Source organism: Pangasianodon hypophthalmus, chromosome 17, assembly GCF_027358585.1.
Source record: "Pangasianodon hypophthalmus isolate fPanHyp1 chromosome 17, fPanHyp1.pri, whole genome shotgun sequence".
Taxonomy (NCBI): Eukaryota; Metazoa; Chordata; class Actinopteri; order Siluriformes; family Pangasiidae; genus Pangasianodon; species Pangasianodon hypophthalmus.
The window spans coordinates 14,954,165-14,978,718 of NC_069726.1; the positions used below are offsets into that span (position 1 = coordinate 14,954,165).

The following is a 24,554-nucleotide window of genomic DNA, read 5'->3' on the forward strand; positions in this document are numbered from 1 at the left end:
GAGCTCGGGTTACTGTCTGTGTGGAGTTTCGTATGTTCTCCTGTGTTCTTGTGGGTTTCCTTCCGTTTCTCTGGTTTGCATCCACTATCCAACACATGCAGGTAGGCAGACTGGCTATGCTAAATTGTCCATAGGTATGAATGAGTTTGGAAGTGTGTGTGTGCATGGCTCTCTGCGACTGGCGTCCCATACAGGGTGAATTCTCAGGGTGAAAACACTTAATGAAGATGAATGGATGATTAAACTCATGTTACTGATATGTTTTACTTCTAACAAAATGCTAGTAACACATCACTATCACTGTATACACTGTGAGATATTTTTGTAAAAACATTCACCTTGTCTCAACATGACGAAGCATAATAAAGGTGTTAGTGTTTTAAGGATACACAGCAGATACACTGGAAAAGGATCTGGCAACTTTTTTTTGCCAAACTTAAACTGTCCAGTTTGGGTGAGCCTGAGCCCATGATAGCCTCAGATTCCTGTTCTTTGCTGAGAGGAGTGGAACCCAATGTGGTCTTCTGCTGTGGAAGCCCATCCACCTCAAGGTTTGACATATTGTGCATTCTGAGATGCTTTTCTGCTCACCATGGTTGTGAAGAGTAGTTATTTGAGTTACTGTAAGCTTTTTGTCCAGTCGAACCAGTCTGGCCATTCTCCACTGACCTTGCTCATTAACAAGGTTTTTCCACCCACAGAACTTTTTATTAAGTGTTTTATTGTTTTTTGCACCATTCTGTGTAAACTCTAGAAACTGTTGTGTGTGACAATCCTAGGAGATCAGCAGTTTCTGAAATACTCAAACCAGCCCATCTGGTACCAAGAACCATGCCATGGTTAAAGTCAGAGATCACATGTTTGATGTGAACAGGATCTGAAGCTCTTGACCTGCGTGCTGCTGCCACCTGACTGGCTGATTGGATAATTGCATGAATAAGCAGGGGTACAAGTGTTCCTATTAAAGTGGCCGGGTTTAGTTATACGAGAAAGCAGTGAATTTATGATTTTGGTATTTTTAAAAGCCCAAATTTTGTCCACTCGCCCAGACAAACACATTTTGCTCTGTACAATCCAATGAAAACCAGTGCGGAAACCCGCCCAGTCTGGCAGCAGAGTGAGAGACTCAGACTCAGACTCTCCTCTCACGCATCGGATCCTCTGCAGGCGTCGAGATAGCGGATAAACATGTAGTCTGATCCCCTCAGCTCCTGTTTCTGTTCTACACACACCGATGCTGTAAGTAAACCACATTTTTTCTATCGTACCACACAGACTGCTTGCTGGAATGACCTTTTTTCATAGTAGAATGATCAGAATGACGTGTAGTCGTCAGTGAGTGTCGGTTTGGGTACACACAGAAAATATCCAAAAATATCAGCATATCAACTCGCTGAAGTGTGGAAGCTGAGCAAGTAAACCTGAGCTCAAAGAAACTGAGAAGCCCAGTCTTTTAGTGTAACTAAATCTTCTCTTAAAACCTATTTCTTCAGGATCGCTTTTCCTTGATGATTTTTTTTTTTTTAATTATTATTACTATTATTGTTATTATTATTGAATTGTATTTTATTATTAACTGATACATGCATATATATATTTTGTTATACATACTTATATGCTTATATACTATGCTATGTACTTCTGTTTCTATTTTCTTTTCCTATGTAAAGTGCCTTGAGAGGCCTTTGTAAAGTTTATTATTATTATTATTATTATTATTATTATTATTATTATTATTATTATTGTTGTTGTTGTTCATTTTTCTTACTTTTCAAAATTTTTATTTATTTATTTTATTATTATTATTATTATTATTATTATGTTACATTTTATGCATTTTAGTACTACAGTATTACTGTTTGTGTCTGAGGGTGCGTTCACATGCAGCAGACATTTGGATGGGCGTATAGGCTATCAATTTAAATAGCACAACTAACCACAACTTTAAATTAAATTAAGTAGTACTCTTGCGGTTGACTCAAGTTATAAATACACAGTTTATGAGCTCACTAACAAGAAAGTGAAGTTAAAGTAGAATCCCTCTCTTTTAAAGACAGAATAGTAAAGGTTCAAAGTCTCCAAACATATAAATGAAGCATAATAAAGTGAATACAAATACATCTGGGTCTATCCTTAAGTAGAGTAATGTAATCCATTTCTGATTTCCCTTTGCAATGTATGTTTTGTTTAGATTCATTTATGAAAAGTAAGGGCATTTGTTTATGGTGAACTGGTTCACACACACACACATCTACATTTTGTGTGTGTGTGAAATAGACAGAACACTGGAGATGGAGAGCTGATGGTTGTGTATTTTCACTGGACATCAGACAAGCTGGAAAATTGGAATCACTGGTTTGGGGAACAAATCTGACTCTGATGCGTTCATTCCTGAGGCCAGAATTGTTCTGAAAGTATAAAGTATATGCATCCCAGGAACCCCCAAAATACGAGGATTGGTGCTGAGTCAAGTGGAAAAAGAGCAGCTGAGTTTTCATAACATGAATCAAACCACTCAGGCTGGATGTAGATGTTTATGTAAGTACAAAGTGGAGAAAACTGTAGCACAAACTGTTAATCTAAAAAGATCATGCTCTCTATAAGGACTTGTTGAACTATTTATCCTATTTACTAGCTTCACTGAGATTTTCTTAGTCCAACAGAGCCTTTTTGATGATATCATTAAGGAGACAGTTGTGTATATTTAACCTATTATAATCCTGGTTTTATCTGTGCGTGTCTTGAGATGATAATGGAAATGAATGAAAAAAAAGCATCTTGTAAAACCGTTGCTAATTTCTGCTCTATGTTGGAATAGTGTGTAACTTACAGGGCTGTTTGAATATAAAAAAAGGTGATGTTGAGCAAGCAAGAAAGAGGACACATGCGTCGGAATGATACAGGGTTTCACCCCACTCGTCCAATTTCTGCTCCTGCTCCTCCTTATGGGATTTGGTAAGTAGACACACTAAAAAATAAAGGATTGTAATGATACACAAGCTACAGGATTTTCTAAGTTCAGCAAGATAAGTTTAGCTGTAATGCCTTCATCCATAGCTATATAAATTCATTGTGCATAATCATTTACTTCTAGGTATATAATTATGCCACCTGATATCACATGGTGGTCCAGGATAAGCAGTCCTCAGTGTTCTTTAGTAGAGCAGGCTTAGATAGGAAGAGAAGGGAGGGAGTGTTTTTCCTGCCCGCTTTTCCGTTGGTATATATATTTTTTTCTTGGGAAGTGACCTATGTGTAATGGCATTCGTAAATCACAGTGACCTGCTCAAGTGAATGTAGGGTCCCAGAGCCTATTGTCAAAAGGATACAAAGTGTTTTGGAAGAGGGGTGTGGGGTGGGGGTGGGAGGTATATAGAGTATGCACAGTATGTGGCAATCAGTGTTGAATAGACAAATATGAGTTCCTGTTTATGGTAGACATATTAAAGCAGTTGTTCAATAGTGGTTTTAACAATAGATATTGTAACAAGGCAACATTACAGAAATAACTGTAGATTTAGATCCCTAATGAGTAAGCTGGAGGGGACAGTGGCAAGGAAGAACTCCCTGAGACGACATGAGGAAGAAACCTTAAGAAGAAGCAGACTCAAAAGTAAACCCATCCTCAGTTGGGTGACACCAGATAGTGGGATTATAAATTATACTCTTGTACATCTGTATACTATAAAGCCAACCAGTAGTAAGTGTGTTGAAAGGATGTTCAGTATGAGCACAGTGTAAATAGGTGACCTGGCCCAGGACAGTCTTAATGATTACAGCAGCAGTTTTTAGGTAAGTCTATAATATAAAGGTGAGATACAATGAAGCAAAGGTGAGACTAAATGATAGAACTGAATTATATCTTCTGGAGATATCAATTTAGGGAAAGTTCATGAGGAAATAATAATTCAACAATTGGAAATATCTTGAATGCTATAGTTTTAGACCTTAGTACATTTCGGTAATTTATACATTTCGGACTGTATATTTTCATCATTCTGTATTAACGGTTTTAATTTACGAGCTGTGTCCATTTTCTTTTTTTGTTCTCTTATGTTTCACTTTGTGTATTTTTTTTTTTTCCTTTTTTCAGCAATGGCTGGTCTACATCTGTGGCCCTCAGTACATGTTGCTCTAAGCAATGCCAGTGTTTTTGTCACTTACAATGCAGACAGCAACATGATAGACAGTGATCTGTCCATGGATTTGGTTGACCTTGATAGGAATTTAACTGTGCTTACTAGACCTCTGCCATTCAACCAGTCAACGGGCGTTCTGGAGTTTGACTGCACGTACTTCCTATATGCTGGGAACTTCAGCTTCAGATTAAACCAAATGTCCCACCAGGGTGCACTGAAAAGTATCTCCAGGTGGTGGAGCCCAGTACTACGCATCCAGTGGCCCACTTTCCACTTTGGAGTGGAACGTGCTAACAACAACTACAGCTCTGGTGCATTTCAGGTTTCTGTGTCTACCAACATTGACTTCCATGTCTGCCTGAACATCAACTCATCCCTTTACCTAGAGGTCAGCTACATGGAGCACAACCAGATTGGGAAGAACACCATCGACAAGGTGCAGAAACGAACGACACACAACATCCAGGTTGTGAAGTCCCAGCATGTGGACCTCAAGTGTGCTTCCCTGCTGACTGAGGCTGGCTTCATCCAAGTAGCTCTCAAGTCTCACTACACCCAACAGGACATCAAATCCTCAGGACCACTCTATCTGTCTCGCATCTTCTCCTACAAGGTTCTGGTTGAGAACAGCTACAGGAGTGGCTGTGAGGGCACAGTGTCTGTACGCCTGCTCTCTCCACCCTGCACGGTCACCACAGGGAAGGTGTTGCTGTATAAGGAGGCCAGTGCAGCTTCAGAGCAGGAAAAGCCGTCTCAGCTTGCCTTTCACTTTCTCACCCGAGGAGAGAATGAGACAGAGTTTAATTGCTCCCAGTTTGATCTTGGCCAGAAAAAGTACTGCTTTCATTATGCGCGTATCTATAGTCAGTCCTCCAGTTTGGCACACACATGCATCATTGTGCAAAGAAATGCTGGTGAGATTTTTTTTAAACAGTTTTTGTATCTGTTAAAAGAGTTTATCTGCAGGTCACCTAAATGAATAGAAGTATATTTCTGTTATATCCAGATAATACAATAATGTTGATATGCCACCACCAACAGCATTATATCTATTGCAGTATTTCTACTGGTATGCGCTGGCATGCACAATCAGTTCAGTTCTGCTTAACCTGTATGTGTGATTTATTAGTAGAGATGTGGGGCCCATGGCAAACATGGAGCGGGTGCAGTGTGACCTGTGGAGAGGGGGTACGAGAGCGTTTGCGTGAGTGCTTGCTGCCCCCTGCTGGTGGGATGCAGTGCACTGGCATGGTGAGAGAGCAGTCACTCTGCTCCCTGGAGGACTGCACTGGTAAGCCATATCACGAATGCACTTATAATGTGTGATACATTTCTTCAGTTCTATGTCTTTATTTTTTTGCAGTCTGCAGACGGTCAAATTTGTATTTCTAGCACAATAATTTCTGGAAGCCTAAATCTGTCCTATTGTCTTGTCTGTAGACGTTCTGCCAACCATTTCCGTCCCACCTCCTCCAGCTGTGGACTCCTTTCTCGGAGGAAATCTAGTTGTGGTGGCTGGTATCGCTGTCTGTCTAGCTGTCATCCTGGTCACTATCCTCATCACAGTGTGGAGGAAACTGTGCCATGCCCCCAAGTGTAGCTCAGCACAGCCTGAGTCTATGCATTCTCCTGGTGGACGCAAGAACTCAGATGAGGCTTCTATTTGTGGACGCAGCGTGAAGAGGCCTAGTTTCTCAGAGAGTATGGGGGCAACTACACTTCACAAAGGCGAAACATGCCCTGTGTCTGTTCGAGCAGCGTCAGAAAAGGGGGTACTGGCCTGTCAGCAGAGTTTCTCCCTCCCCATGCCCTTTCCCCAGGATGCTGAGTGGCTGTCCCCCTCTGGTCAAAAGATTCTTCCTCCCATTTTTGGGTATCGTTTGGCACAGCAGCAGCTTAAGGAAATGAAGAAGAAAGGACTTAAAGAGGCCACACAAGTCTATCATGTCTCTCAGAGTCCTGTTGATGACACCATGGTGGAGGCCACAGCCTCAACATCTGCTGGTCTTACGCCTGTGCCTCAGGACCTGGCAAGTCAAGAAGAAGTCAGTGTCAGTCACCTCCGCAAATCCCCTTTCACAGAGCCCACATGGCCTCACAGAAACTCTGCCACTCTGCCTGACAGACTGAGCCCCAAGGTGGACCTTATGTTAGCCATGCCAAAAGCTGTTGTTAGTGACCGGGACCGACGGCAAGAACGCACTGCAGACTGGGTGGCAATGGTGGAACGCAGCAGACTTGGTTTTTCTAAGAATCCAAACTTCAGGAGGACATCTAGCTTCAACGAGAGCAACCTGCAGCAGTTACCTAAGCCACAGCCTTTTAGGGAGCGAAGCATGACTCAGGTGGTGCCCCGCCAGCTCCCAGAGGGCAGCTGTAGAGCCAGAGCCTGGGAGCATCCAATACCTGAGCTGGAGGACTGGTCTCAGACTAAATATAGGATGCCTGACAGCTCTAGTGACCACAGGCAGCGACCTTGGGTAGATATGCCTTCCTTCTCAAAATCCAAACCCACAATGGTTCAATTAGGGACTTCTAAAAATCAAGTAACTGACAGTCATGGAGTGGGCTGGGCCCCATCTTTTGGGATGGATCGAGTAGAAAGGGCAGAACAAAATTGGAACAGGAGAGGTCCGTCACCTATTCAGAGGAACATTTTGGCCAGGAAGTTGCGAGAAGCCAATTCATCAACCAACCACCACAGACAGAGAAGTTCCACCTTCTCTAGTTGTAATCAGAGCAGGGGCCGATGCCGAAGCCTCCCACTCTCTGCAGACTACAGCAGCTCCTCCTATGGCCTGACTGAGGATGAGCAGCGAATGATGGACATTTCTGGATATCTGGGAGAAGAGGATGGGAACGGAATAATGAAAGATCTCAGATTCAGCTGATTACATCTGTGAACGTCCAGATCAGAAACTCCAGAGCTGATTTCCCACAATTGAATCTTTCTCTAGTTGTTGTGGTTTGCTTTTTAAAATAATTTTAGAGCCTTTATTTGGGAATGACCATTTTGGGAACAAGTTTTATGATTAGCTGAATGATGAATTATTTATTATTTTTGTGTTTAAATTTCATTTTATGTTCCTTAGTAATCTATTATCATCACAAATTATATTAAATGTGCACAGTGTAGGAATTTTATTCTCAAAACATACAATATGCTCTGAAGAGATTTAGTATGTTATTGCCAAATGATTAACCAGTTAAATGTAAGCATTGTAACTTTAATGCCATAAGATCAAGTTATTTTAACGGATACTGTATAAAACACCAAGTTGGAATTATCAAGTAAATGAGTAAACATTCAACAAAAAACTATACTATTATTAAAATTTTTACTGCATTAAATGGTATATTGCAGCAGCTTGGTTTGTCTCTAAACCCATTTAAATTATGATATATATATATATATATATATATATATATATATATATATATATATATATATATATATATATATATATATATATATATATATAAGCAATATTTAATCTAAGGATAAATGAGTTTATTTTTGTTTGTAAATGAAAAATAAGCTATTTTCATATCTTTTCTTGGATATTTTGCAGGATTAATGCATATTGATTTTGTTTTAGAAGAATGTAATCATAATCTGGCTGTAGTCTAAGGGATAATTCAGAGTAGTTTAAACTGTGGGAGTCTTTTTACACTGGAAGAAATGTCTCAGCTCATAGGCAGGGAAATAATGTTCTGTATGCATTGTAAATAAACTTCTTTCATGTTTATCAGTCTTTATCTTTGTTATATTTTTATGCCTGTTGTTCTTCACGTAAATGCAGACCATATATGTACAGTATATATCTTATAGAAATAGAAAGGGATGTATTAGAATATAGGTGGGGTGTTTGTATATCATGTGATCTAAATGTCCTTACAAGGATAGAGATATCTGACATTTGGCTGGTCCCTATGAGAAAACTACTTTTTAAAAAACTGGAGCTTTTAATTTAAAAAAAAAAAAGAAAAGAAACAAACTAAAAGAGCCAAAATGTTTTTTGGTTACTGAGGTTAAGGCTAGGGTTATATGCAGGTATAAATTATAGTTATTTAGCTGTATTAATAATTATGTCAATGGAAAGTACCCATAATGATAGTATGACAAGTGTGTGTGTGTGTGTGTGTGTGTGTGTGTGTGTGTGTGTGAGAGAGAGAGAGAGAGAGACGGTTCTGGTACTGTTCAGATAAAGTTCATATGCATAGAATGATACTTTTATCATAAATGACATTTCATACAGACAGCTTGGGATGCGTATTTAATGTATCATTTTATACTTCAGAAAGCAAAGAATGCTGTAGTATATCTATGATCCACATGCATGTTAACTGTAGGTTATAATCAGAATGTTCTACTGCACTCTGTGCTTTTGCTGCATGTTTGGACTGCATAATGGTGCAGCATACATTCACTTCTCAAGACATGAAGCATAAAAAAGTGTAATGTTTTAGCTGTCAGGTCCTGCTCCACTCCCCAGGCTGTCCATAAATGCTGTAGGTCGCACCTTCATGCTTATGTGTCTGAGGGAGTACCAGAGTCCTCGCCAGGTGCTCCACACCACCCCATTGTCATGTTTCGCCGTGTACTTCCCTCCTCGATAAAACTTTCCATTCAAGTTGGCAGCATGGCACCTAAAGAGGAGCAACAATACTGTGACAGCTATTAATGAAGGATTAGTCAGAAAACTCACCATCTCAAGTAACATGTTCTGAACCTCTGTTGAAACTGTAATGGACAATAAGATTGAATATGCACCTGCAAAAGTTATACAAGATTGTGTACTTTTTGTACCGTACCTGTTGTACCACCAGCCTCCCTTGTTCTCTATAGCACAGTTTCCTTGCAGGTAGCGATCATTATCCTGGTCTCTGGTGGTAAACTGCATGCCACTGTGAGAGGCAGACCACTGCTCCACCATACTGCTCCCACCAGACAAGGCATCTCCAGCACGGCCACTGTACATGCCAAAGTATAGCCTGTACTTATCCTGCGTGTAGCGGAGGGAATGTAAGACACACTATTTTAGAGATTGGAAACACTACAAATGCAATGTTACAAGTATTTTTTTGTTTTATTTTTAGATAATGATGACAGGATAGGAAGGCTTACCTTTTCATTTGCTACTCTGAAGTTGTCATATATCGCATATGATTTTTCTCCATTCCAGTCCATCAGATCAATCTTCATTACCTTTTCACCTTCATGGAATATAAACATAACCTAAATCTTTCTCATCAGCATGAGATAAAATGTATTACAGATTAACCAACAGCAACCTACCTCCGTAAAGTAAGGAATGAATATGATCATTGCCCAGCCAGAACTCATCTTTGCTTGATTTGAAATGACCAAACCCATTCTTATATTGCCCCCAGTCTCTGGAAAGAAGGCATTCCAGTAAGTGGTTAATACTTACTATGTGTTATGTTGCATGAACATGTCCATCATGATGTATTATAATTTAGTTCTAATTAGAGAATCTTTTCTTTAAGAAAAGATCCTGTAATTGGCATTCTTCTCCCTAAGATAGCCAAGCTTCATCCTCTTTACTCTTTCAAAATGCCTATTCAGGCACAGATTCTGAGGAAGATACTCATTCCTCCGATATTACAATGTTCTCTGTTTTCCTCCCACTAACCTTGAGCACCCTAGTAGGTGGATTGTCTATGCTAAATTGGTCCTGGGATGTGTCCAAATGTGTGTGTGCATGGTGCCCTGTGATAGACTGGCATCCCATTTAGGGTGTCTTCCTGGGATAGGCTCCGGAACAGCCACAACCCAGACCAGTATAAAGTGTTTACTGAAGATGAATAAGTAAAAGAATGAATGAATGGAAAACATTTGAAATTCTTGTTTGTCAACCAATTTGTCTGGAAACAAACTGTCTCATTAATTAATTTCCTATTAATGGTGGAGAAGCGTCATAGCCTACCTATCGAAATTGACTTTACCGTTACGACGTTTCTGTACCACAGTCCAACCTCCACCATCTTCCATGTCGCAGTACACAAGAAAAGGCTCAAGAGTTGCATCTGGTCTGATCCGGTAGAACCCACTCTCAGGTTTGAGCCTGTCAAACAGCTCAGAGCAGTCTGGAGATAAAAAAAAAAACAGTCCAAGAAAACAGTACAAGTACATAAATCCCTCTTATAATTACAGTAGTCTACCCAGATTCTACACTACACCCCATCCAGGTCTGTCTCAATGGATGGGTGAAAAGGGCTGTCTGCCATCAATTTATAGCAAGAGTGTGTGAAATGGATGTTGAGATAAAATTCTGCAATCAGCAAGAAATATGCTAGAGCGCTACTGAGCATTGAAATAATTTTTACTGTTATCAAGCCATAATGCCAATCTTCTGTTCTTCAAATGCTGGTTATGTTTGTTTCTATAGCTTAATTGTATGTCCACACCACATTCCGGCCATGTCCATGCATCCCTGGTCATGCAACAAAAATACTGGCCTGGGCCCTGCACACCACTTGAGACAGCACTGACCTCATCTCTCATCTCTTCCCTTCACTCATCACTTTGGTTGTTAACTTTTTTCCTCTCATCCTACTGATTGTTTTGTTATTTCTGTTACTTTATTTCTTACTTAAGCCCTTTATCTTTCCCTTCTTTTCTTCACAAAGTTTTAAATTGTACTGTATTTCATAAAACCATAATAAAACCACAAACCTTAACCATTACACATATTAAATATTTTAATAGTAAACTTTCAAATGCTTCCCCTTTTGTGTAAAGACACTGCTTTTAAGTGTGTTAGTGTGTTACTCATGTTACTAATTAGTGACTTTATAACTTGCAGTCAATACCATCGACAGTCGATCGCCCTGTTACCTTAGCAGCTAACTAAGATTGATGTGGGCTTGTACCACTTTCTTAAAGCTTTATTTAGTATAGAAATACAAAAGAGGCAAAAAAAAAACCAATGGGCCAACATAACACCTCTGTCATTAACCATCAGGTTTCCCCCCGTGCTTGGCAGAGCTGGTAGGGTCGTGTTGTCCTGTTTTGTTTCTGCTGCAGGTCTGATGTGGCGGTGCGTACGCAGGTGCATCAGTTTCCAGTCCCCGAGTATCAGCTCATAATTAAGTTTATGAATGCTCTCTTTCAGCTCCATCAACTCCAAAGGACAATCATCCCCTGTCTCGATGAACCAAAAAGACAGATTATGGACATTTTGTCATTTCTCTAATCACTAAATATATTGACTGTTTCTGAAACTTAAATTCTATGCATACATACATATTATAATAGATTTACAACAATAGACGCATAAAGAAACAGGTTAAACTTACAACCCTAAAGGTTTCTTTGGTTTATTGTATGAGGGAACCCTTAAATGTTCTATGCAGAAGCTTTAAACAGAGGGTTTCCCTTTTAGGGTGTGAAAGAGGGTTTCCCTTTTTAGAAAGGGTGTGAAAGACATCCCTTGTGGGAACCCAGGAACCCTTAACTATACAAAGAATCATTGAGAAACCTTGTTTTGTTTTGTTGGTTTGTTTTTTTTTTTTTCTAATGGCAGAAACATCAGTTTCTCCATATGCCTAGAGTGAAGTCAGGTAAATTGGGCCATCAGGTAAAATAGCCCAGATAAAATGTCCTTAATTTGACTTCTCAGTGATAAAACTGATATATTAATACAAACAGATTATCACCATATCGTATATACAAATAGCAGTATATTTGTTTTAGAGAAGACCAGAAATCGAACAATATTAGTAAAAATGATTCAAATATTAGGCTATTTCTCAGTGATAAAACTGATATATTATATAATGCAAACAAACAAACAAACAAATAAATAAATAAACATACTGTATGACAGATCAGTTTGTTTTAGCTATGATTTGCCACCTCACTTAAGCTAGTTGCTATGTATTTTGATGGTTCTTCTTGTGAAAAATTGTTCACATATAATCAAAACACTAAAAATACAAACCTGGATATGTCATATTAAAAGAATTAAATTAGATTATTTGATGTAATTACTGTATTGTAATATAATGACTGTCTAATAATATTTCTATTCAGTAGTGTATTGGTGAAACTGCTGAACTGTTTTAACTCCCCCAAATCCACATTCTTCATTCACACAAAGCACCACAAGTATTTTTCATTTAAACACAATTTCTTGTATGCTACTGTCAGCTCAAACTGTTGTAAAGAATATGCATTGCATTATTCACAATGACAGTTTTATCACTGAACAGTTGGGCCATTTTACTAGATCATGTTTTGGATTGTGACTTGAATTCTGTTTCTAAAATTAGATTTAGGGCTTAAGAATTTCTTTTATTAAATGCTTTCAAACTAGACCCAGCTTAATAGCAACATACATTTGAAAGTCATAAATGATTGGCAAAAAATAGACCAATTTACCTAACTTTACCCTTTTGGAATAACTTGATATGGCTACTTTGTCAGAGCAAAAGTAGGACCATGAGTCACTGTTGAAATAGCAATCAAAAAATAACATTACTTACCGAGCCACCTAATGGCAGAGTTCCAAAGAACACCATCAAAAGGAGAATCAACACTGACATGACTACAAAATCAGAAAACTCAATTTTCAAAATCAAGAAAGCAGAAAAAATCCACAGTTCCACCACAGTTTTAACGGCTTTTTCAAAGCTTGAATGTAGCTTCTTTAAGATTATCAAGACTCCAATGGCAGTAAAAACAGTAGACTGTAACATGCGTACAGCTAGCTTAATTTCCAGGAGCTCTACTCCACACGCTGATGACTCAGGAGTGAAGACCTTACACGCTTTTATTTCTATTATTTATAGGACCAGTTTGTTCCGCATGGTCTACATTAAATCCAGGGAAGGTGTTGCACCACTCTTCCATTCCTTACATTCCACTGCCCCTTCTTTCTCTCAAAAACAAACTAAAATGCAAAATGGATACTGTGAACTTTCAATACCATTATCAGTCACTCAAATAATTTTATAAAATATAAGTCCAAAGGTTCACATCCACCTTGGATTCTGAAAAATGCACCTATATTTTACCAGAATTCTATGTTCATTTGTGTTTTCAATTCAATTCAGTTCCATTCAGTTTTATTTAAATACCACAAAAGAACAGACATTGTCACAAAGCAGCTTTATAGAAATCCAGATCCCTAATGAGAAATCCACATGCGACAGTGGTGAATAAAAATTCCTTGAGATGACATCAGGGGGAAATCTTGAGAGAACCAGACTCAAAAAGGATTATTTGACGCTCAATATGATGCTCTTTATGATTACAGCATAAGTTTTTAAGTCTACACTTATATACTGAAGAGCGGGTGAGTCTTGGGCATAACTGTTATTATTATTATATATATATATATTTTTGGTAAGTGCAAACTTTAGGGTATCTGTGTGGGACCATCCACAGTAATCTTTTATGTAGAACATCTGTCTAAATATTCTTCTTCAGACTTGTGTGTGTGTGTGTGTGTGTGTGTATATATATACAAACCAATCAGCCTTTAGACATTAAAAATCACTAACAGGTGAATTGAACGTTGATTATCTCGTTATCTCGTTGCTTATCCCTGTCAAGGAGTGGGTTCTCAAAGTTGTTGTGATGGAAGCAGGAGAAATCGGTAAGCACTAGGATCTGAGCAACTTTGACAAAGGCCAAATTGTGATGGCTAGACAGCTGGGTCGTAGCATCTCCAAAACGGCAGGTCTTGTGAGGTGTTCCCAGTATGCAGTGTTTATGCAGTGTTTTACACCAAGGCAGGACAACTGGTGAACCGTCGACAGGGTCATGGGCACCCAAGACTCACTGATGCATGTGGGGAGCGAAGGCTAGCCCATCTGGTCCGATCCCACAGAAGAGCTACTGTAGCACAAATTGCTGAAAAAGACACAATGTATTGCAGCTTGCTGTGTATGGGGCTGTGTTGCCGCAGACTGGTCAGAGTGCCCATGCTGACCACCTGTCCACTGTCAAAAGCTGCAGAACCGGACCATGGGGCAATGGAAGAAGGTGGCCTGGTCTGATGAATCACATTTTCTTTTATAATACAGTAGGGTTACAGATGCCTGAAACCACAGATAGTAGTGAACACTATATATATATATATATATATATATATATATATATATATATATATATTACACACATATAAGACAGTTGGGTAGCATATACAGCGTGGATAGACTGGACAAAGGGATGATAAATGTCCCAGGCGGGACCGCACTAGTTTTCATGACATTACTCAGAACGGCATGCAACTATCTATCTATCTATCTATCTATCTAAACACTTTATCTCATTCATGCAATTATCAGCCAATCATGTGGCAGCAGTACTTTTATGGAATAAAATCATGCAGATACAGATGTCAGATTCAGCTAATGCTGACATCAACCATCAGAATGCGGAAAAAATGTGATCTCTGTGATACTGACCGTATTATGATTGTTGGTGCAAGATGGGCTGGTTTGAGTATTTCTAGAACTGCTTATCTCCTGGGATCTTCACACACAACAGTCTCTAGAGTTTACTCAGAATGGTGCAATAAAGAAAAGAACATCCAGTGAGCAGCACTTCTGTGGATGTAAACACCTTGTTGATGAGAGAGGTCAATGGAGAATGGCCAGACTGGTTTGAGCTGACAGAAAGGCTACAGTAACTCAGATAACCATTCTGTACAACTGTAGTGAGCAGAAAAGCATCTCAGAATGCACAGCATGTCAAACAGTGAGGTTGATGGGCTACAACAGCAGAAGACCACATCGGGTTCCACTTCTGTCAGCCAAGAACAGAAAGCTGAGGCTGCAGTGGGCATAGGCTCACCAAAACTGGACAGCTGAAGACTGGAAAAATGTAGCCCCTGAGACAGGCTCTAGCCTCCCCGTGACCCTGTTTAGGATAAGCGGTGCAGAAAATGGATGGATAGATATTACCTGTGTTCACAGGCTGCTGAGTTGGTGCTGCATCTCTCTTATGGCCTACATGCACTACTCCAGAGGAGTCTCACAGTCCTATACACACAAAAACACACAGACGTTTTCATCGTCTTCCCATTGTGTATACTTTATATCACCTGCTTAATGGTATTGTGTAGACTGCTTTTAAAAATAACCAGTTAGAAACTACTTCTGAAGTTTACAGCAAATCATATTCCTACTTACAACTTAGTCATATTTAACCATTTTATTCCTTCACCTATTATTTCTATGGAGAACTTGATTGGAGCTTTTTGATCCAGATCAGAACAACAGGCGCTAAAATTCCTGGACCACGCACTCTGCTTTGAGTTAAGGGGATGGGGGAGGTTCAGGACTGTGCTCTTCGGGAAGTAGTGATGGGAATTCTGAATCTTTTCAGTGAGTCACATCACTCACTCGGCTCAGCTCACCAGTAAGAGCCGATTCCTTCGACTTCCAACCGGTTCAGTGCCACTTGTATAAGATCGCTTAATTTTTACTTAAAATTTACTCTACCATCTGCTAATACTTTGCACTGTGTTTGTTATGAAATATGTTTCAATAAATGTAATGATTGCAAAGTGTATATCTGTAGGCCTTATCAATACAGTGCATTCCTGTATTAACAGTATTGTGCCTGCTGTCCGCGATTACATTTGAAGAAGATTGTGTCCATTTATGCTGATAACTGTTTACCTCCCCAGCACCCATTACGCCTCTAACACCCTAATACTGCTTCAGTCTCACACACGAGGGACCCATTTAACTTAATTCAATTTTACTGACCGTCTACGCATTTATTTCATGAATATTTAAAGATATACAACCTATTTTATCTATTTATTACAGCCAAAGGGCCGTCTACTGACAACCTTCCACTGACAGAATACACTAATTGTTGACATGATTAATAGGTTGAATGCTCGAACCTGATTGGTCAGAAGGTTCTGAAAGTAGTTCCGGCTGTAACTAACGATAAATTAATATTAATGCGCTCGTTCTAATAGGTTGTTGTTTCTGTAATAACAGCTCAATCACAGGGAATTGTATGGCGAACGCTCCACATAATCTAAAACTAATAATAAATTCATTATAAAAAAAAATGTGTTATTTAACAAAGTAAAACGTGTAATAGTTGATGTGCTGACGTTTTTGTTAGGAGGCATTTATTTAACATTTACTGAAGGCGTCTCGGTTGTAATCGCTTCCGGTATTTTTTTTTTATTTTTTTTTTTTGAGAGAGAGAGAGAGAGAGAGAGAGAGAGAGAGTTGTTTTCGTCTAACAGTACTGTCTGCTTACTTGTTTTTCTGTTGTGAGGTTTGAATTAAACGCATTGTATCCAAGTGACCAGTCAAACAGGCTAATAACTCTATCAGAACTCAATAATAAATAGAATTTAGCTAATAGTGGGTGGGGATTTCCGCCACTGTAACTGTATTTAAAATCACTGACCCTCTCTTCATGCTTCAGCGACCCAACTATGAGAACCATTGCACAGGAAAAACCTTTACACACGTTTGTAATTCTCATGAGGATGAAATCTTTGCTGAGACAACACATTTCCGCAGTTAAGCTGTATGAGACTGACGGCATTAGAGAGTCGTGAAGGTAAAATACTGAGAAGTTCTTAGCGAGAAAGTCACAGGATGCATTCTGTCCTTATTTCCAAAAACAAACAAACAAACAAACATCTCTTTAGAAATTTCGAGCATTCCAGTGTTCAGCTAAAAGAGCCGATTCGAGGAGTCGACTCGTTTGCAAGGAGTCGACACATCATCATCATCAGGAATGTGTCTAGGCTGTGTTTGCACAGAATATGGGCGGATAAATGTGAATATGTGGACTGGAGGAAGGAAAAACCTTTGGACCGTTTCCTCTGTCACGGGATAGTCAGGCCATCGTAAAGAAAATCATCAAAATCAGAAAGGTAGGACAGCATGCAGTGAGCAGTGTGGTTTTGGCTTTAGTTTTTAAAGCATTTGTGGAAGTAGAAACAGCAGGATTGCAGAAAAAGCAAAAAGAGGAAAAGTAACCATCCGATGCTCACTGGTTTGGATCTGTTTGCTTTGGCAATTTTGTTGAAGGATCTAGATTGATTTTTAAGGATGAGCAAGTTTAGAATATATACAGCTCTTTTTAAAAGCCTTTAAAATATAAATCAGAAGTTTACTGTCATGCTTGAGATGTTTTGCTTGCTGAACTGCTCAATTGTTACCATCTGCTGCTTGCTTTTGGAACAGGCCACAAAGACTCAAGTGTAAGAGGGAGCATGCATGGTTCCTAAATCTCAGTATTGCTGAGCTCTTGGAAGGCAACCTGGGCACTTTAGGACATTTTGAGGTAAATGTCTGTCACATGGTCTGCATATATTTTGTGATGTTGATATTTTGTGTTTATTTGCCCAAAGTTTTCCTCTCTTCACTAATAGCTTCTTCAGAATGTATTAAATATGCCACATGAAACAATTGATCACACACTTAAATGCAACTGGTTTCTTCTTATGGAACAGAACAAGAGACAAGTTTTTTAAAATCTCTTAAAAATGACATCTGTGCATTATAATCCCGGGTCGGATTCCAAAGATGTTAATGGGTGAGTGAACAACGTTTAGTGCAATGACTTGAACCTAACCACCGCTCGTGACCTTTACTCTTCTCTCATGCAGCGTCATCTCATTTTCAAACCCAATACACATCACGCTTTTAAATCTAAGCCTCAGCACAAAGTGTGATCACAAAATGTAATGTAAACCCAATCAGTGATGTCACAGGAATGGGATCTTAAATGGCCACTTAAACACTATACACTGCACTTAACCTTAGGAGTCCAGCTGGCTAATGCTGAAAGCCTTTATAATAACAATAGGGCTGCATAATATGGAAAAAATACTATACTGCAGTCACATATTCCAATCACTAATTCTGATGTGTGTTTTGAAATGAACCCTGAACGTAACAGGGTTAAAGATTGTCCTGAATTATTTTGAGCACCCATCTGAAGAGACAGGATGTCCCAAGCACACAACAAAGTATTGTGATTGGCTCATTTGCATGTTGCAAATTTGAATTTGTACAGGATAATATTGTTGATGCAGGAATGAGATATTGTGCAGCCCTAATACACAGTTATGGGTCAATCATGTTATTGAGGTGCTATATTACACTCATGTAGATACTTAAATTATGGGGATTTTTCACAGAAAATCTTAAACGGTGCTGACGCACAGTGCTGATCCGTCTGTAACAAGCTAGATTTAATGATTTAGTAACAGGCTATTTTGCTATTTGCATTTCTTTCTTTGGTTAGGAACGGCATGATGGAAGAGGCAGTGGTTCAAATCGATGATGGCAAAGAGGAAAGTGAGGAACCCGACACCATGTACTAGTAAGAACCCATCCTGCCATCATACAATTCAAAAAAGAAAATGGTGAATGTAATGAGTAAGATTCTGTTACTTTTGCTCGTTGGCTTCTCACTGTTTCTCACTGTCTTGCAGCCATGTTAGGAAAAGGATAGCTCCTTTTGTGATGTCTTTTGGTTTTCGGTGAGTGATTATATTCTATACATTCTTATACCATCACTGTATCCCTTAAATTACTTGAATAATATAAACTCCTTGTACTATTTAAATGCCACCACCATTTTATGACAGTGACTGTGTTATTAAAAATCTGATTTTGTCTTATTTTAGCTGTACGTTGTTCACATTTCTTTTGTAACGTGGATGTTTCTAGTGTCTTTGGCCTGGTGCTCATCCTTGTGGACATTATTCTGGTCATTGTTGACCTATCACTGTCATCCGAGAGCCGTAAGAGTGTGGGGACTACTTTGGAGGCCATCTCGCTTGTCATCTCCTTCTTCTTCCTCATCGATGTGCTTCTACGAATTTATGTAGAAGGGTTAGTGTGGGCCAGCAAAGTGGGAAAATATGTTAGTTTTATAAACTGCTTTCCACATATGAAGATGTCTCAGGAAAAGAAAAGAGTGCTGATAAGTCAAAAGGAGACAGGAAGTCTTGTGGCAGCTGTTTCCTGCCTGACTTTAGCAAATCATGCAGAAAAATAACTGTCCGTTGCTGACTCTTGTTATGCAGTAGGTTGGAAAATTTAAAGAAGTTTCCTCAAATTATTTTAATTTAAATATGAGTTTAATGTGTGTTCAAGGATTATGTGAATTATATGAATAGTGAATTAATAGTGCAGTGTTTAAGGCCGCCCTCTACTCTTCATGTTTCAGATTTAAGGTGTACTTCAGTTCCAAGCTGAACATCGTGGATGCCTGCATTGTTGTCATCACTCTGGTTGTCACTATGATGTATACATTCTCTGATTTCTCAGGAGCTAGCCTTATTCCCAGGTACATTAAAAAAATTGTCTTAAATTAGACTATGCTGTTTTATTTTTATCAGAACCTTTTTGAGTTCTGGCTCTGACAGTCTAAGCTGTCACATTTGTTAGGGTTCACTTTGATTTTTATGTCTGTTGATGGTTTGTATACTGTATATGTACTGTGAATTTGTCAGTGCTTTGGGATGTGCAGTTATTGGAAAATAATCAGTGACAGAGTGGTGTGAAGTTGACGATTGTTACCACCCTGGAAAGTATTATTTTCCAATAACAACACATCACAGTGTCTTTTAGTCCTCTTATATCACTGCAATTGGAACATCCGTGGAACAAGTTCCTGTTATCACTAGCAGCTGTAAAGTCACTCCCTCACCAGCCTCTCTTCTTACTCTGTCTCGAAGTTAATAAGACAAAAAAAATCTAGCTTGTCATATTACAGAGGTCCATTTCCTGTGGTGGAACAGTTTCACCTCTGACTGTTACAAAGTTCTGACTCTGGGGACTTCTTCCGTAAATGTTACTTAAATGTATCCTTACAGAAAACTTCAACCGTGTAAACAATTATCCTTTTTCAGGACATGTTTTTAAACCTGTCTATAGTTTCAAATGCTGTTTTGACTTAAATTAGCCTTACAAGTCCCTGTGAATTAGCTGTCAATATGGAAACAATCATGTATTAGAATGAGAGCATTCATACATACCTTGCAGTAGGTACTACTATCAGAGCTGTTGTTATAGAAAATTAATCAACACCTTCTGACCCATCAGATTCAAGATTTCAGCAGCACAGAGTTAGTCTTTTGTGCATGTTGATGAGTGTGTTGCATTCTGCCAACTATCAACAGGTTAGTGACATTCTTGAGGTCCTTGAGAATAATTATCCTGGTGCGTATCTTCCGACTGGCCTCCCAGAAGAAAGAGATGGAGAAGGTCACTAGAAGAATGGTGAGGATCTAAACTAGCAAAGGCCTGTTTTTCATTCACATGCTCAGACTTTGAAAAACTATCTCTGTTCAGTGTGAGCTTTCATTTCTATTTGTGAACCTCTCAGGTATCAGAGAACAAAAGACGGTACCAAAAGGATGGATTTGATTTGGACCTCACATATGTCACAGGTTTGGGTTCTTCATTTATTTCTGTAATTGTTTTTAAAGATAGGATCCAATTATGATTTTATTTGATTAATGTTTGCTCTTTACTTTTTTAGACAGAGTCATTGCAATGTCCTTCCCCTCATCTGGGAAACAGGCCCTGTACAGGAATCCCATCAGAGTAAGTAACATATTGAAGGGAAGTTATGAAAGAAGTAAGTAATAAGCTGATATTATGGTATAGAGCAAATTGTTTTAAAATAAGTACCAATTAATCAAAGGCATGGCTGCACCATTTAGATGACTAACTATATATCTTTTTAGGAAGTTGTCCGATTCCTGGACACTAAACACCTGGATCACTACAAAGTTTACAACCTCTGCAGTAAGTGAGTTTTATTCGTGTGCGGTGCATATAAATCTTACTAAAGGGTGCTGATGAGCAATATTAAGCCTATTGTTTGTCTTATTTCAGGTGAGAAAGGTTATGATCCAAAACATTTCCATTATAGAGTGGAACGTGTGATGATTGATGACCATAATGTGCCATCACTAGAGTGAGTCATGCAGTCATGCTGTTTAAAATGTCTCTTCTTATTATGAGGATCTACAGTTTGAGGTAATTGGTGGGTATTATGTGGTTCTCAGGGACATGCTGAGATACACTGCCAGTGTAAGGGAGTGGATGGCTGCAGACTCACGCAACATCATTGCTATCCATTGCAAAGGGGGAAAAGGTGACACTACACTTTGTGTGGTCCATTTGTTTATGAGATAGCAAACTTATTTAGTAGCAGGTCAGGGTATGAAGTCTTTTCTGCTGTGACAGGGCGTACTGGGACAATGGTGTGCACGTGGCTAATTGACAGTGATCAGTTTGAAAGTGCAGAGGTACCGTACTTCTTAAAAAAAAAAAAAATGTAAGTTTGTACAGAATTTTGAAAGCGTGCCTTTAATTTTTGTCTTGCTTTCATGTTTGGCAGGACAGCCTGGACTACTTTGGTGAAAGGCGAACAGATAAAAGCATGAGCTCAAAATTCCAGGGTGTCGAAACACCGTCTCAGGTGAGTCAGGTCATGTCGAGCATTGTGTACAGGCCGAGGCTGTTTTCACAGTGAGATTGGTTTAAAGGGCTGCCTTTTTTGTAACTTTTTGTAGAGCCGGTATGTTGGATACTATGAGACCATGAAGAGCAAATACAACCGGCAGCTGCCCCCACCAAAAAGCTTGAAAATCAAAAGTCTGCGCATTCACTCAGTCGCAGGTAATCATTAGATATTTGTATTTCCTCATATGTGACTGTATGCATGAGAGATTGATTTAGTCCAGATTAGTTACTACTTTTTTGTGTTTACTGTGCAGGTGTTGGAAAGGGCAATGGCAGCGATCTGAAAGTACGCATCATAGTGAAGAAGGACCAGGTGTTCCAGTGCGTCTGTGCCAAACAGGAGAACTGTGCGGTAATAAAACGCCCTAAAGGAATGACATTTAAACACATTGCTCTGGATGTGAAGGGTATTGGTATTTTTCCTATCTGTGTGCCAGTTTGGTGGGAATCGCATTATCTGTGTAAGAAATGGATGTTAGACACAAATAAAATCACTTTGTTCACGTTCAGATCTTTACGGTGCTAGAAAAGTTGTTTTAAAATTAAAATATTCAAATTAAAATATATTAGCAAATTAAAATATATAAAGAAAAATATATTAAATATATTAAGATATTTGAATTCAAATTAAAATATATTAAATATATTAAGTTATTATTTTAACTTTTTATTGTTTTTAATCATTTAATTGTTATTTTGTAAAATGCACAGATAGTTAATCTATATAAAAAGTGTTTTGCCAGATTAAGAGGATTTTTTCAGATAATTTCGCAATTGCTGCCCTATGATCAAAACCTCAACTTGTTTTTCTTTGATTGTTATTTATTAAAGTAGCTGCGGGATTAGTCTTTCGGGACCCCAATATATACTAACATTAATGCTAGTTTTATTATGGACTTTTTCTCTAATCTATGATGCTGAGGCAGTTCTAAATATAATGCTGTCTCCGACTTTATCATCTGTTCTCTTTCTTTTTGAGGCCTTCTTTTTACTGATTGTAATGAAACTTAAGTAGCATTAAAATTAATTTATGACTACCCTTGAGGTGACTCAGACAGCTAGAAGATGTTAAATAGAAAGCAGTAATGATAATAATTCACAAATTACATAATTCACTATATCTACCAAACCTTTTTGGATGGAGATATGTAGCCTACATGACACACATACACACACCGGTCTTTTACACTGTGGAAACACCAACTTTTGTTTTTATTAGCACTGGATACATTTGTCCTGTATTTTGCACTTCAGATTTGTCATTTGTATATGTTGTTCATATATTTTCCCAGCTTTTCCCTGATGTTGGAAACAACGCAGTGGTGATCAGTTTACAGGACGGCCCAGTGGTTTGTGGCGATGTGAAAGTCATGTTTGAATCCAGTGCTGTAAGTCAGCTCTCTATTTTGATATATAAAATTTTTCATTCTTTTTTGGGTTTAATCATGCTTCTTGCTTTCCTCTGTGCTCAGGGACTTCCTAAGGGATATGAAGACTGTCCATTCTATTTCTGGTTCAACACTTCATTTATAGAGAACAACAGGTAGGACATTTCCACTAGAGTCTAAACAAATGAGAATCCTCTGCCACTGGATGCTCTCAGTCATCACAACTGTTCAGGATGATGTTTTCTTCATACTTTCTAAAGTTCTGATCTCAATATAGGCTGTATCTGTCGAGGGAGGAACTGGACAACCCGCACAAGTCCAAGACCTGGGACATCTATAAAGAGGACTTTGGTGTGACAGTGTCATTCAGTGACCCCTGAAGAGAGAGTTAATGATGTGATACACACTATAGTTTAACACTAACCTCATTCCTATACCCTGCTCTAATTAGAAGAATTGTCACTGAGGCATATGTAGGATTTAGGCCAGAATGTTGTGTGTTTTCTTTACTCCTTGTTCAAAAAGGGAAACTGTAAGTAAAAAGGGAAATGTCTGGACTTATGGTACAATATTTAGCAGCACAGATTTAAAGGAAAAATACACAATTTGCCAAAATGTTGCAATGTTCTTACTACATGTGACTTGACTGGCAAGATCAAGAGCATGAATCGGATTTGCCTCTCAAGTTTCACAATGTCTTGTGTGTTTCAGAAGGAATTTTTTTCTGAGCCAAAATCTAGCCTTCAGTATGCACAATACACACACGAAGTTTCACTCAGCATTGTGGGGTTTCGCTGAATTAGTAAAACTTTACATTAGGTGTATAGGCTACTGCTTACATGGTGAAATTCAGCTGACAGTAAGCACTCCATATCCACTATGGAACTGCTATTTAAATAAATTTTTGTTTGGTATCTCTGGAAGGGGTAGAGGATGGGGAAAGGTATTTTGATGTAACAAAGAAATTAAAGTAACTGAGGAAGTAAATCCTGCTCCCAGACTCTTTTTCACATTGGGAATGGAACTATATGCAGAGCTGAAGATGGATTGCTGAATGCAAACAGCAAAAAAAAAAAAAAAAAAGTCTTGGTAAATATTTAAATTGGGCTTATGTGAACATGAAATGGAGCTGAACACCCCTGTAAGTTAATGGAATGATTAATGGTGATTATTATAATGATAAACCACAGTTTCACACTACAGACAAATACTTTCATTTCAATGTATTGCTTTAAAATGTATGGATACTTTAAAATGTAAAATGTATTGCTTTAATGCAATAGTTTAAATGTGTACAGATACACATCAGTTATCATTCACTATATCAAGTGTCTTTGATACCAAATCTAGCAAAGAAGAATAACTAACTACTACTGGATGGTCAAATCTTAAGTTTTCAATCAACTGATCCCTTAGTTCAGACGTAGCTACAAATTGGTGACGGGGGAAAAATAGAGAATTTAAAAAATGTCCTAGTAAGGTGCTGGGCCGCCACAACCAGAATTCCCAACACAATATA

General features: G+C 38.6%; 3 protein-coding genes across 8 annotated transcripts; 2 read left to right on the forward strand and 1 right to left on the reverse strand.

Moving 5' to 3' along the window:
- The first annotated feature begins 20 nt into the window (after window positions 1-20).
- LOC113543654 (thrombospondin type-1 domain-containing protein 1) lies at window positions 21-7,532 on the forward strand. Of its 2 annotated transcripts, none has more exons than XM_026942044.3 (6): window positions 21-1,239; window positions 2,278-2,538; window positions 2,819-2,955; window positions 4,094-5,053; window positions 5,269-5,430; window positions 5,580-7,532. In XM_026942044.3, exons 3-6 carry the CDS (start codon window positions 2,895-2,897, stop codon window positions 7,028-7,030), a joined length of 2,634 nt encoding a protein of 877 aa, XP_026797845.3. In that variant the 5' UTR covers window positions 21-1,239; window positions 2,278-2,538; window positions 2,819-2,894; the 3' UTR covers window positions 7,031-7,532. The 2 variants fall into 2 exon arrangements, with proteins under 2 accessions (XP_026797845.3, XP_026797846.3); XM_026942045.3 differs by having other exon boundaries at window positions 5,272-5,430.
- Window positions 7,533-8,366: 834 nt separating this feature from the next.
- On the reverse strand, window positions 8,367-16,771 carry fgl1b (fibrinogen like 1B). Of its 2 annotated transcripts, none has more exons than XM_053241419.1 (9): window positions 16,555-16,771; window positions 14,580-15,155; window positions 12,651-14,210; window positions 11,110-11,311; window positions 10,091-10,250; window positions 9,439-9,536; window positions 9,268-9,356; window positions 8,955-9,145; window positions 8,367-8,789 (listed from the first exon to the last, which is right to left on the reverse strand). In XM_053241419.1, exons 3-9 carry the CDS (start codon window positions 12,861-12,863, stop codon window positions 8,606-8,608), a joined length of 1,137 nt encoding a protein of 378 aa, XP_053097394.1. In that variant the 5' UTR covers window positions 12,864-14,210; window positions 14,580-15,155; window positions 16,555-16,771; the 3' UTR covers window positions 8,367-8,605. The 2 variants fall into 2 exon arrangements, with proteins under 2 accessions (XP_053097394.1, XP_053097393.1); XM_053241418.1 differs by having other exon boundaries at window positions 15,340-16,771.
- A 105-nt stretch (window positions 16,772-16,876) lies between these two features.
- On the forward strand, window positions 16,877-24,022 carry tpte (transmembrane phosphatase with tensin homology). 4 transcript variants are annotated; one of them, XM_026942006.3, is made up of 20 exons: window positions 16,877-17,029; window positions 17,343-17,442; window positions 17,612-17,694; window positions 18,409-18,486; window positions 18,599-18,646; window positions 18,837-19,001; window positions 19,339-19,458; window positions 20,294-20,393; window positions 20,500-20,563; window positions 20,656-20,720; window positions 20,864-20,924; window positions 21,015-21,096; window positions 21,188-21,276; window positions 21,369-21,430; window positions 21,523-21,603; window positions 21,698-21,803; window positions 21,902-21,999; window positions 22,940-23,035; window positions 23,120-23,190; window positions 23,313-24,022. In XM_026942006.3, exons 3-20 carry the CDS (start codon window positions 17,645-17,647, stop codon window positions 23,413-23,415), a joined length of 1,539 nt encoding a protein of 512 aa, XP_026797807.3. In that variant the 5' UTR covers window positions 16,877-17,029; window positions 17,343-17,442; window positions 17,612-17,644; the 3' UTR covers window positions 23,416-24,022. The 4 variants fall into 4 exon arrangements, with proteins under 4 accessions (XP_026797807.3, XP_026797809.3, XP_026797808.3 ...); XM_026942007.3 differs by having other exon boundaries at window positions 17,024-17,151; XM_026942008.3 differs by lacking the exon at window positions 17,612-17,694.
- Window positions 24,023-24,554: the final 532 nt, after the last annotated feature.

Coding starts and splice junctions, on each gene's coding strand:
- tpte (XM_026942006.3), top strand. CDS start 17,645: ATGACATCTGTGCATTATAATCCCGGGTCGGATTCCAAAGATGTTAAT. Junction 19,459..20,293: donor GGAGCTAGCCTTATTCCCAG/GTACATTAAAAA, acceptor AACTATCAACAG/GTTAGTGACATTCTTGAGGT. Junction 21,277..21,368: donor CCATTGCAAAGGGGGAAAAG/GTGACACTACAC, acceptor CTGCTGTGACAG/GGCGTACTGGGACAATGGTG.
- LOC113543654 (XM_026942044.3), top strand. CDS start 2,895: ATGATACAGGGTTTCACCCCACTCGTCCAATTTCTGCTCCTGCTCCTC. Junction 5,054..5,268: donor CATTGTGCAAAGAAATGCTG/GTGAGATTTTTT, acceptor GTGATTTATTAG/TAGAGATGTGGGGCCCATGG. Junction 5,431..5,579: donor CTCCCTGGAGGACTGCACTG/GTAAGCCATATC, acceptor TCTTGTCTGTAG/ACGTTCTGCCAACCATTTCC.
- fgl1b (XM_053241419.1), bottom strand. CDS start 12,863: ATGTTACAGTCTACTGTTTTTACTGCCATTGGAGTCTTGATAATCTTA. Junction 9,357..9,438: donor TCATTCCTTACTTTACGGAG/GTAGGTTGCTGT, acceptor TATTCCATGAAG/GTGAAAAGGTAATGAAGATT. Junction 9,146..9,267: donor TCAGAGTAGCAAATGAAAAG/GTAAGCCTTCCT, acceptor CGCTACACGCAG/GATAAGTACAGGCTATACTT.